The sequence below is a fragment of the Orycteropus afer genome, unplaced genomic scaffold (assembly GCF_000298275.1).
Source record: "Orycteropus afer afer isolate SDZICR_OR568_19922 unplaced genomic scaffold, OryAfe1.0 scaffold00152, whole genome shotgun sequence".
Classification (NCBI taxonomy): Eukaryota; Metazoa; Chordata; class Mammalia; order Tubulidentata; family Orycteropodidae; genus Orycteropus; species Orycteropus afer.
The window spans coordinates 2,751,235-2,764,132 of record NW_006921739.1 but is presented as its reverse complement, the minus strand read 5'-3'; the positions used below and the strand labels follow the sequence as shown (position 1 = coordinate 2,764,132).

General features: G+C 37.0%; 1 protein-coding gene across 1 annotated transcript in view; it reads left to right on the top strand.

The window, feature by feature from the left end:
* Positions 1-12,898, top strand: part of COL24A1 (collagen type XXIV alpha 1 chain) — a 586,013-nt gene that overhangs the window by 524,424 nt on the left and 48,691 nt on the right. The window contains exons 47-50 of the mRNA XM_007946195.1: positions 7,618-7,725; positions 9,432-9,539; positions 9,631-9,684; positions 10,490-10,552. Of these exons, the coding sequence (XP_007944386.1) occupies positions 7,618-7,725; positions 9,432-9,539; positions 9,631-9,684; positions 10,490-10,552 (333 nt within the window). The remainder of the gene's footprint in view (positions 1-7,617; positions 7,726-9,431; positions 9,540-9,630; positions 9,685-10,489; positions 10,553-12,898) is intronic.

Below are 12,898 nucleotides of genomic sequence, written 5' to 3'. Positions count from 1 at the left end.
AACTATTCTTTGTTTCTAACTTTTGCATTCCAGTTACTAATGATAATCAACACATCTTGATTTGTGTTCGGTCAATTTCAGACTGCAGAAGTTGGTAGATATCTTCAATTTCTTCATCTTTGGCTTTTGTGGTCGGTGCATATATTTGAATAATAGTAGTATTAACTGGTCTTTCTTCTAGGAATATGGATATTATCCTATCACTGACAGTGTTGTACTTCAGGACAGATCTTGAAACAGTCTTTGTGACAATGAATGCCAAACCATTCTTCTTCAATTTCCATTCCCAACATAGTAGATCATATGGATGTCTGATTCAAAATGGCCAAAACAGTCCATTTCAGCTCACTAATGCCTAGGATATCAATCTTTATGCATTCCATTTCATTTTTGACAACTTCCAATTTTCCAGGATTCATACTTCATACATCCCATGTTCCAACTATTAATGGATGTTTACATCTGTTTCTACTCATTTTGAGTTCTGCCACATAAGCCAATGGAGGTCGCAAAAGCTTTACTCTATATATATTGTTGAGGTCATCTCTACTCTGAGGAGTCAGCTCTTTCCCAGTAAAATTTTGAGTTCCTTCTAACCTGATGGATTTATCTTTTGGCATTATATTGGACAGTGTTTCAGGGCTATTCATAAAGTGTTCCAGTAATATATCAGACAGTGTGTCACTGCTATTCATAAAATTTTCACTGGCCAATTGTACAAGAAGTGGATGACCTCTTCCTTCTTCTGAGTTTGCCTTAAAACATTTGTAATAGCCCCAAGAGATGAAGTATTTAGGAATAAATCTAGCCAGAGACACAGAATACTTATACGAAGAAAACTACAAATCACTACTAGAAGAAACCAAAAGAGACCTACATAAACAGAAGAATATACCATGCTCCTGGATAGGAAGACTTAACGTTGTAGAAATGATAATACTACCCATAGTGATGTACAGATATAATGCAATCCCAATCCAGATTCCATCATTATTCTGTAAAGAGATGGGAAAGATCATATCTCCAGAGACACTGAAGTCAGTTCACACAACATAGTTCACAAACACAGTGTTCAACATCCTACTTTGGTGAATAGCAACTAGGGTTCTTAAAAGCTTGTGAGTGGCTATCTAATGTGCAACTATTGATCTCTCCCTGTTCTGGTTACCTAGTGCCACTCTAACAGAAATACCACAAATGGGATGGCCTTAATACACAAGAATTTATTCTCTCATAGTTTGGAGGCTTTAAGTCCAAGTTCAAAGTGCCAGGCTCTGGGGGCTGAGTGAAAGCCCCTCGACCTTAGGTGTCAGCTCTGCCTCTTGCTCCCAGCCCACTGAAGCTAAAGGCATCTATTCACACAGACAGCTACTGGCTGTTGAGGCTAACATGCCCAAGGTCGACAAATAAAATGGCACAGTCCCAATGTTACCAAACCACATGGCAGGACATTCATTCAAGTCCATTATAAGTCCCAAGGTCAACAGAGCATGGCAGGCTGCTGAACAATGACACAACTACATGCAGGATCCAAGCATGCCATATGCTAGAGACTATCCCCAAGGCTCCTCCTTATATACAGGAAGCAGACCACACCCCAAAGGCAGCTACTTAGCTGCTCACAGGAGATTCCACCATGGAGTTGATTACCAATCTCATCATGAGGAATATTACATCCAGCTGCCCAGCCACTCAACCAGACCCAGCCAAGGTGACACATAAACTTAACCACCACAATAGTCAACACCAATGGAAGCAGCAGTCAAGAAAACAGATGATATATTGCACTGAACAAATCTGCTGCAAAAGACCTCTTTAAAGTGCTGAAGAGCGAAGATGTCTCTTTGAAGACTAAGGTGTACCTAACCCAAGCCATAGTGTTTTCAATCAGCTCACAAGCATGTGAAAGCTGGGCAATGAGCAAGGAAGACCAAAGAAAAGTTAATATTTTTGACTTGTGGTGTTGCCAAAGAATACTGAAAGTACATGGACTGCCAGAATGAATATCTGCCCTGAACAAAGTTCAGCCACAATGCTCCTTGGAAGTGAGAATGACCAGACTTCATCTTACCTACTTTGGTCCTCTTGTCATAAGGTACCATTCCTTGGAGAAGGATATCATGTTTGGTAAAGTGGAGGGTCAACAAAAAAGGAGAAGGCCCTCAATGAGATGGATAGACAGACACAGTGGCTGCAGTGATGGACTCAGGTATAGCAAGGATTGTGAAGCTGAGACAGGACTGGGCAGTGTTTCATTCTGTTGTGCACAGGGTTGCTATGAATTGGAACCAACTCATTGGCACCTAATTACAACAACCCCCAGTAATCCAGTGGGAGTTACAAAAACTATGGCTAGAAAAGCCATACCATGTAATTCACTGCACTTCAGCTCATTCCAGAGGAATGTTGTGGCATCAAAAGATCCCAGTCTAGGCTGGGATGCCAATTTCCTGTTCTCACATTATTGTTGTAGAGTATAATGTCATGATGCTCTCTTTGCATAGAACTTCTGTTTGGGAAATATCCAATTTCCACAAACCCTCTGAGGTTCAGTTCAAGGTTTATCTCTCCCATAATCCATCCTTGACTCTCAGAAATCACTCTCTTACCTCCCTTCTCTGACCTGCTTTACCACATAATAAAAAGACAACAGTTAGCACTGATTATATACTATTTTTGATTATATACTATATTGATTGTTCATGATTATTCATTCATATCTCCCACTTAAGTTCCTTATTTTTTTTGCTTCATTATCATTAATATGTTACATTCTGTTTTGCTTAATTTTCAGCTTCTTGAAAACAAGAAGTGTATTTTTATATGTTCCTTATATAGAGATGATGCTCAATAAGTATTTGTTAAATTCATGGAAGAATTATTTCACAATGCAATTTAGCATACCAGGCACCAACTCAAAGTCACAGTCCTCTCCTAGAACAAGGGTCAGCAAGCTTTTCCTGTAAATGGCCAGATAGTAAATATTTTAGGCTTTGAAGGGCAAGAGACAAAATTAAGGGTATTCTTAGTAACTTACGTAACAAGACAGAAAATAAATTTCCACAACATTTTTATTGACAAAATTCTGTATACAATAATTGAGTACAATTTAAAAAAAAAAAAAATTGTAAGTCTACTAATAAGAAGAATGGAGCTCTGATGGCACAATGCCTAAGGCATTTGACTGCTAACCAGAAAGTTGGCAGTTCAAACCCACCAGCTGTTCTGTGGAAGGAAAATGGGGCAATCTACTTCTATAAAGATTTACCACCTCAGAACCCCAGTGAGGGTTGCTATGAGTCAGAATTAACTCAATGGCAGTGAGTTGTTTTGGAGTTTAATAAGAAGAATGAAATTCTTTTGGGGGGAGATAACATTTCACTTAATACTGTTCAAAATTAGTGTCCTCTATCATCAAAACCTTCTGTTCATCTGTTAATGCTGATCTATAATGAGATTGTACATATTTTGGATGTTTCATATTTGAACATTATTTTCCCAACAGACAGGTATTGCCAAATACTGCAATTTATGAACAAATTATTTTAATTGGGCATATGCATAGCCTAGAAGGCATTTGTAGAATTCTGTTAGATTCTTCTGGTATTTGCCTCATAGCATGTCATTACATTGCAGATTAATCATTTCCAATTGAAGTCGAGGTGGAAACTTCTCAATTGCATAGTTAAATGGATTTTGAAATATAGAGATTTCTTGCACGAAGTCCAAAAACCAATGCTGAAACTCTTTGATCTCAGAAAATAAACCCACTGCAAATTTGTGTTGTAATGGAGATCTCACTTCTTGTTTTAATTTTTGACAGTAAGGAAAGTGTAAAAAAAAAAAAAAAAACCACTGCCATCAAGGCTTGACTCATAGTGACTCTATAAGACAGAGTCAAACTTTCCCATGGGGTTTCCAAGACTGTAAATCCTTATGGAAGTACACTACCTCCCACAGAGCAGACAACCTTTCGATTATCAGCTGAATACCTAAAACACTGCATCATTAAACTCCTTAAATGAGATTATCGAGTGACTTGTAGGCTATGCAGTCACTTAGAACAATGGTAGTCATATACTCGCTGTTAAAGACTATGTTGGGAGTGTGGTAGCATAATGCCTAAGGCATTTGACTGCTAACCAGAAGGCTGACGGTTCTGTTTGAATGAACCAGCCACTTCTCAGAAGGAAGACTGGGCAATGTACTTCCATAGAAATACTGCCTGGGAAACCCAAGGAGTTGTCTCTATGAGTCGGGACCCACTCGATGGCAGTGGGTAAAAGTGAGTAAAAGACTATGTTAAACCAAAGAAACCAAACTCACTGCCATTGATCATAGCAACCCCCTTTGGGTTTCCGAGGTGGTAAATCTTTATAGAAGTAAATATAAGTTCTTATATTTCGTCCATGGCGTGGCTGGTGGGTTTGAGCCGTCAGCCTGGTGATTAGCAGTAAAATGCCTTAGGCACTACACCACCAAAGCTCCTTAAAGACTATGTAAGTGGTCTTCAAACTCCCTGAGGATATTTTTGTTAGGTGGCGTGGAGTCATTTTAGACTCGTGTTGAACCCATGCATTACTACGTAGAACTGCTCCTTAGGGTTTTCTTTATGGAAGCAGATCACCAGGTCTTTCTCCTGCAGAGCCTCTGGGTGGGTTTGAACCATCATCCTTACAGTTGTTCAGGCTGAAATCCTCTCGATAACAGTAAGTTTGGTTTTTCTGAATGGAAAGTATAAAAAGCAGCTTGATATTATTTGTGATTCGAATATTACTTGTCATCATAATGACTTTACTACAGTAATATGTTTCACATATAAATGCTGTTTTGGTTTGTGATTTTAGTTTTAATTAATTTTAAAACATTATAAAGCCTGCAGCAAAAGCTAATTTCTAAAGCCAATCATTGTTCACTAATAGCAGTAGAGGGTGGTTGTTCTAGTTACCTAGTGCCACTCTGACAAGAAATATACCACAAATGGGATGGCCTTAACAAACAGAAGTTTATTCTCACAATTTGGAGGCTTTAAGTCCAAGTTCAAAGTGCCAGACTCTAGGGGCTAGGTGAAAGTCCCTCAACCTTGGGGTCCAGCTCTGCCTCTTGCTCCCAGCCCACTGGAGCTAGAGGCATTTCTTCACTCAGACAGCCACTGGCTGCTTGAGGCTAAGAAGCCCCAAGGTTGACAAAGAAAAAGGCACAATTCTGATGTTACCAAACCACACAACAGGCCATTAACTTAAGTCCATTGTAAGTCCCAGGGTCGGCAGAGCACAGCAGGCTGCTGAGCAATGCTATGGCTACATGCAGGGTCCAAGCATGCCATATGCTAGAGATCATTCCCAAGGCTTCTCCTTATACACAGGAAGCAGACCACATTCCAAAGGCAGCTACCCAGCTGCTTGTGGTAGATCCCACCATGGAGTTGATTGCCAGTCTCATCATGGGGAATAACTACCACCAGCTGCCCAGCCACTCAACCAGGCCCAGCCAAGTTGACACACAAACATAACCACCACAGTGGTTCTTCTTATTCAGAAAAAAAAAAAAAATCATTCTCAGGCTCAAAATCCAAAAAATAAACGAAGATTCCCATTGAGTCAATTCCAACTCATAGTTGACCTTATAGGACAGAATAGAACTTCCCCAGAGGGTTTCCAAGGTCATAAATCTTTAGAGAAACAGACATCTTTCTCCCATGAAGCAACTGGTGGATTCAAACCACCGACCTTTCAGCAGCTAAGAAGTTTAACTATTGTGCCACCAGAGTTCCAGCAGTCTCAAAACACCTCAGTAAAACTTTACCACCACTAAACCATCAAACTTCTGTGTGGTAGGGAAAATCAGTATAAGTAACTTCTATTTCTGCCAAAACTTCACAGAACTAATGATGATTAAATCCACAAGAGCCAACAAAGTTCACAGTTGACATTACTGTTTAAATAACACATGATAGATTCAAATATATTCCTTAAAGTACTTTATGGTGCATAGTACAATTTATGTTTATAGCTTTAAACACTTTACATTTTTACAAGTTTTTTTAAGTTTGTCCCATAAGCATTATTCTGATCCACCATTATCAGTTATTATACATCTTAGCAGGTTCCACTTCAGGTACTTTCTCAGTTTCCTTGAGAGTATTCTCAGTTCTAGTCATTCCCCACAGACTACTCATAAAGATTAATTCTTCAGTCTCTTCAAACTTGGCATCAATTCCTAGAACAAATGCCTGAGCAGTATTATTAACATCTATTGACCCACCAAGAGCTAAGGAAAACCACTTAAAAACATTTGCCTTATTTTTCTGTTGTTGTTCCCAATGTCCTCAATTCTTCAGCAATCTTTTCTTACCAAAAGATTAACAATCTTAAACAAGTTTATTTTCATTGCATAATTTCACAAACTCACTGTCAGTAAACAACTTTCTTTGCTGAGTTAGCACCTGAGCCATTCACAAATTTACTTCAGTTGCAGCTTCATAAGTTATATATTTCACTTTTAAATTTCTAATGTTTCAAACTGTTGCATTCCTGTGAGGTGTGAATACCGTGATGAGTGCACAGTCTTGTAATACTGATGTGCGTTGTGTTCTTTTAGCATAGCTATAGTATCACTGAATAAGAAACAAAACTTTACTATCAAATTTGATAAAATAATACACATAACATTCTACCTAAAAACATGATATTCAAATCTACTTTTCTCTTCTTATTTTGACATGACTGGTATGCACTGGTAATAAAACAAATACATAAAATATCACAAGACATAAGACGTGTGCCAGTTGAAACACTGTCAAGTTGTAACTCTATCACTGAGATTTATAGTACAAGGAGCAATGTGAAATGAGGAGGGTGTGCTGTAAGATGTTTGTCACAGCTACACAACTTTGCTGTTACAGCGTAAAACAACCATATGTAATATGTAAATGAATGATAATAGCTGTGCTCCAATAAAACTTTATTTATAGATTTCTGAAATTTTAATTTTCACATCATGAAATACTGTTCTTTTGAGTTTTTTTCAACCATTGAAAAATGTAAAAACTATTCTTAGCTTATGAGCTGTACAAAAATAAGTTGCAGGCTAGATTTGACATGCAGTATTTTGCCATAGTTTGCCAACCTCTGTTTTAGGACTTGACTGTAAGGAAATATTGTTTACTTAATTTTTTTCCGAATCATAAACTATTTACAGAAAAAATTCTGGAATTGTGTGTGGTTGAGAAATAGAATATTCTTTTTAAGGAGACACTAATTAGTTAATGGAGGTGTCATGTACACCAGAGCATAATACAAAAAGAATTCAACATATATGCTTCACACCTAGACTTCATCAGTCAGAAGATATTGCACTGCCATAGTTTTTTTAATTTTAAATACCCCAGATCACTGCATTAATTGTTAGAGAGTATAGGTGAGCAGTGGTGGTCCCCAATATCCCCAAATACTACTTGCACATTTCACTTATTTTGAAAAGAAGCCCAGGAGAACTCCCATACCTGGGCAGGGTGTTGATCAGCAGCCGTTCAGAATCAACCCCTCCTACATTAACAAGCCTCTGGAAGATCATCTAGAGCTATCCCAGTTTTCATTTCTTATCTATGTTATTTAGGGTACCAAAGGCAGCCCAGGAACAACAGGACTGGCTGGTTCTCCAGGTCCTCAAGGAGCAAAGGGCTCAGCAGGCCTGCCAGGAAGCCCAGGACTTCTAGGCCCAAAGGTACCATAATTTTCTCTTCTGATGGATGAGCAGCATTGGCCATCTTCACTGGCCTGAGTTTAATGGCTAGATCAGAGGATGAGATTAATAGCTTTCAGCAAAATTTGGCTTATAGTAAAAACACATTAGGAGAAAAGAAAAGTATGGTCCTTGACATATTCATCTTCTGCGATAGCCACAAAGCATGTAATTTGCCAAAAGAACGCCTTAACCCAGCATTGGAAATGTTTGAAAAATGCTGTCGATGACTCATCTTGGTTCTTCTTCCCTCTCTGTCTTCCACCTTCTCCTCCAAAACAGAGAAATCTTATTTACTTTCAGATGTATACTTTCTCAGTTATACTTCCTTTTCCTCCAAGTTTGAGCCTAACCAACCAATTAATAAATCTGACAACAAAATAGATTATTTCTTAGGGTCAAAGTGCTAGCAATTAAGTCTTGTAGTTGCATTCAGTACATAGAATATTGTCACATGACATTAGGCTTTCCAGACAAAATCTCTCTTAGAATTGTCTCAATGCAAAATTGCCTTTGATTGGTTGTCTTAATCCTAAGTCTTTCATGACATACCTTTAGACACTGGACTAATCTCTAGGTTGTCCAGTGTCTAAATGTATTTCATAAAAGCCTTAGAATTAAGACAATGGCACCCTCATTGTTATTACTCCTTAGCTTGATTTTCATATTTCTGCTTACACAGAATTTCCAGGTATTCTGATTTATATAGATAAGCTGGAAAAGACAACCCAACTATATATTGTTCCTAATTTGAGTGTTCTGTTAATGTTTATACCACAAATATCCCCTCCCACTGAAATCCAAAGCAACTGAGGAAATGCTAAAGCTCAGAAAAAGAAACGTGGCAAAGACCCTTTTATATATGAATTTTCTTCAATAAAAAGAAGATCCATATTTGGCAAGTCTCCAAGTTCCAGCTTTGTATCAATACAGTGAAGAATAACTTACTAATTTTAAAGAACCTATGATCCAAGTGTCCAAAGCATCATCTTTCATTAACCTATCTCTATATTCTATCTGATTCCTAATTTTATTGTTAGAAATGGCATGAAAGATATTTCAACTCTTATTTAATAAATAAATTTAAAAGACTCAGGCCTTTCAAAAATTAAATAATGTTAATTAGTATATTGTTAAAATGAACTTTTAGGGAATAAAGATGAAGATATGGTTTATATCAGAGAAACATTGGGAAACAAGAAAAATAAAAAAGGAAATTCCTTAATGATGGAATTGGAAAGATAATTGTGGCAAAAACCAAAGTTTATACTTTAAGAGGTCATGCTCTGCTTCTGAGTCATGTAGCTGAGTCATTGCTGGGGAGGAGAGAGAAAAGATCAAATATCAATTCAAATAAAATTTAAGTTCCATCGCATGTAACCATATCCTCACCATCCTTTCTGTAGCTTGACCATCCTCTTCCTGGTTTTGTATGTCCCTCTTCCTTCTTCCTTCCACATGTATCACCACAGTCTCAGAAAGTTTCTTTCCTCACTGCTACCCTTCTTTTTCATTATAATCAAATATTACTTGTGTGAGAAACATTGGTGGAAAGGCTGATCATGCAGAATTTGATTCTCCCAGTGCCTTGTATTGTGCCTAAGCATTAGGCTCCTTGAATTTCACTTAAAAGCCTATATGTTTATAGATTCTAAAATTGAAATCATCTTTCTTTTTTCTGTCCATAGGGTGAACAAGGACTACCTGGTGAACCTGGAAGGCAAGGTAAAAGAGGCCTCCGAGGAGTACAAGGTGATCAAGGACCACGTGGAGAGCCTGGCCTGAAAGGGCAACTTGTATGTGCCAACTCAGAAATTCTCCAATCACTTATTTTACAGAATAGGACACAATTACATGCAATGATTACCATGTCTATTCATGTTGCAGGGAGAACATGGTGCTCAAGGTTTGAGAGGTTTCCAAGGATTCCCAGGTCCCAAAGTATGTTTGCATATTTTCTGGTAGTCTTTTAGATACCTAGAAAAAAAAGAGTTGTTAAAATATCAAAATTAGTTTTGTGACTTGAACTATTTTTAATCTGCAAAATTTCAGTTGGTACAAAGAATTATATATTTGATTTTTGAATATGTTCATTTTGAAATAATCTAACTATACATTGTTTTAGCAATTGAATTCTCTGGCTTGCTTTAGTTCTCTCATTACTTTTTTCCAACATTTTATTATGAAAACTTTCAAACACACAGCAAAATTGAATGAGTTTCTCAGTGAACATCCATATACCTATTACCTATATTCTATGATTAACATTTTACTCTGTTTACTTTATCACACACCTACCCAACTGGCCATCGCTCTCTCCTCTCCAACCATTTATGGTGCATTTCAAAATAAATCACATACCTCAGTTCAAACTAAACCACCACCACCACCACCCCACTGCCATCGAGTCAATTCCAACTCACAGCAACACTATAAGACAAGGTAGAACTGCCCTGTAGGGTTTCTAAGACCATAAATCTTGACAGAAGCAGACTGCCATATCTTTCTCCACCAGAGGAGCTGGTAGATTCAAACAGCTGACCTTTCAGTGAGCAGCCAAGCACTTAACATTGTGCCACCAGGGCTCCTTAGTACACTTCCCCTTAAATAGTATAGCATGTGTATCCTGAACTATCACATTTCATTTTTTAAGAGCCAATCCTTGATAGACTGTTAAGAGATTATTTCATTTATAAAATGTCTACATAAGCTAAAAATTTTGACTTCTTAAAAATTGTATTTCTAGGGTCCTGAGGGAGATATTGGAATTTTTGGAATATCTGGTCCTAAAGGTCCTATTGGACAAAGAGTAAGTATAAAGTCATTCTATCTGCCCATAAATTGTGTTTCTTTGCTTACTGTACAACTCAGGGTAAAAACTTTAAAATTACTCTAAATTATTATCTTAATAAAATTTGTTTTAAGATAGAAATTCATTAGACCACATATAGAAATTTCCAACCTTTGTCAGTTCATATATTAGTTTAAGCAAAAGACTTAGACATCCCCACCTCAAACCCATACTTTCTAAATTCTCACTTGAAAAAAAAAAATCAAAATTACTATGAAAAATGGATAATATGTTTATTATATTATATTTCTTACACCAGAAAGAAAAACATAAAATCATTTTATATTATAGACATTCATACAGCCAGAGACCATAGACCACCTCCCTGTGCCACCTGGAGGAGGCTTGCCTATATCCAAAGCTTGTCAGATGACTCTTTAAAAATATTTCCCAATAGCTGTGTTTTCCCAGCTGGGAAGAGAGTATCTCAATAGAATGATAAGGAACTGCTTAAAGACTTACAAAGATCAGGGTCAGAAGAACTTCAATGATATGTTTATTGCCTGGATCTGCAAACGGGGGAGAATAGTACATAGGATAAACAAGCCACTGGTTGTGTCTGTTAGTTTTCTGTTTTTCTGTTTTTTTTTTTTTTCACTAAGCACGGTCTCCTAATTGATGAGATGATCTATAAAACTGAAGAAAAATTAGAAAAGGCATAATGTTTCAATAGTAGTTAGCTTTAATAGTAGCACCTTTATGATGAACAGCAGTTGTTAGGGCAAAGAGGGGAGTGAGCAGAGAGAGATAGATGGGGAACAGTTCACACGCAGGAGAAACAAATCTTGAATGAGAACTTTACAACTAAAACTCCTATTTTCTGGTTTTTGTAAAAGATCTTAAATGAAAATTCATTTTTTTAAAATCCTTTACCCCTTCCCTAACTCCTACAATAAATTCCTTTCAATAATATAAAGAGCAATGTTGTCATGGGAAACTTTTTAAAGACCCTTCTCCACATTTCTTCAGGTGTAAATTTATTAGTTATTTTTATGATTTCTCAAGAACTGTGAAATTTGGTGTTTTTACATCAAGTTCAATTCTTGATTATCTATCTACATGTGGTTTATATATGTATTATAGGCTTCTCTATAGTAGAGGGAGTCCTGGTGGCACAGCAGTTAAGCACTTGGCTGCTAACTGAAAGATCAGTGGTTTGAACTCACAAGCTGCTCTGTGGGGGAAAGATATGGCAGTCTGCTTCTATAAAGATTTACAACCTTGAAAGCCCTATGAGGAAGTTCTTCCCTGTCCTGTAGGGTCACTATGAGTTGGAATTAACTTGGTGACAGTAGATTTCTCTCTATAGTAAATATTGCTTTTAAGTTCTTATTAAACCCTCACAAATTAAATCCATTCATTCTTAATTTATTAAATTCTCAGTTAATTAAATCCTTTCATGATATTGTCAAAAAGAAGTTGGTTTTCTGCCCAGCACCTGTCTTAAGCTGGGTCCCAGAGTAACACTCTGGACTGTGGTCTGATCTTTTATTACTTGTCCAGAAATTTAATCAGTTCACAAATAGTAGTTTAGTAACTACCTCACAATCTACTAATTTGTACGTTGAGATACTTCTTTATTAAGTGAGTATGAGTCAGCCAAAAAGTCTTAATAAGTTACTATATATCAAGAGACTATTGTGTACCAAAAAGAGCTCTGGTAGCACAGTGCCTAAGGCATCTGACTGCTAACCAGAAGGGTGGAGATTCAAACCCAGTAGTCACTCCATGGAAGGAAGACTGGGCAATCCGTAAAGATTTACTGCCTTGGAAACCCAATGGGGTCACTATGAATCAGAATCAACTCAATGGCAGTAGGTTTGGTTTTTTTATTTTGTTATGTACCAAATGCTAGTGTTCAACTTGTATCCCTTATTTCATTTTCATCCTCATAAAAATCTGTGAGATATTTTGCAAGTGGGGAGACTGTCTCTGAAAGTTAATTTTCTCAAGGGTATATATTGCCAGTATGTGGAGGAGCCAAAATCTGAATTCACATCTAATTGACTTCATTGTACAAACCAAATCACATGTTAAAAGATTGCTTGCTAATTGCACAATTAGAATATAAAATGGATATTATTAAGTGACCCAGTGCCTAGTTCTGTATCTAGCACATATGCCATCAGTAAGTATTTGACGATTTAATTAATTAATTAAAACTAGGAAATCTGGATTAATTCTGCTACACCATCTCAAAGATGCATTTATGTAGAAAATTAGTATCGACCATTAAAATCAGAGCAGCATGTCTTTGGACACATATAGATAAACGTTGTTGTTGTTGTTAAGTGCCGTCGAGTC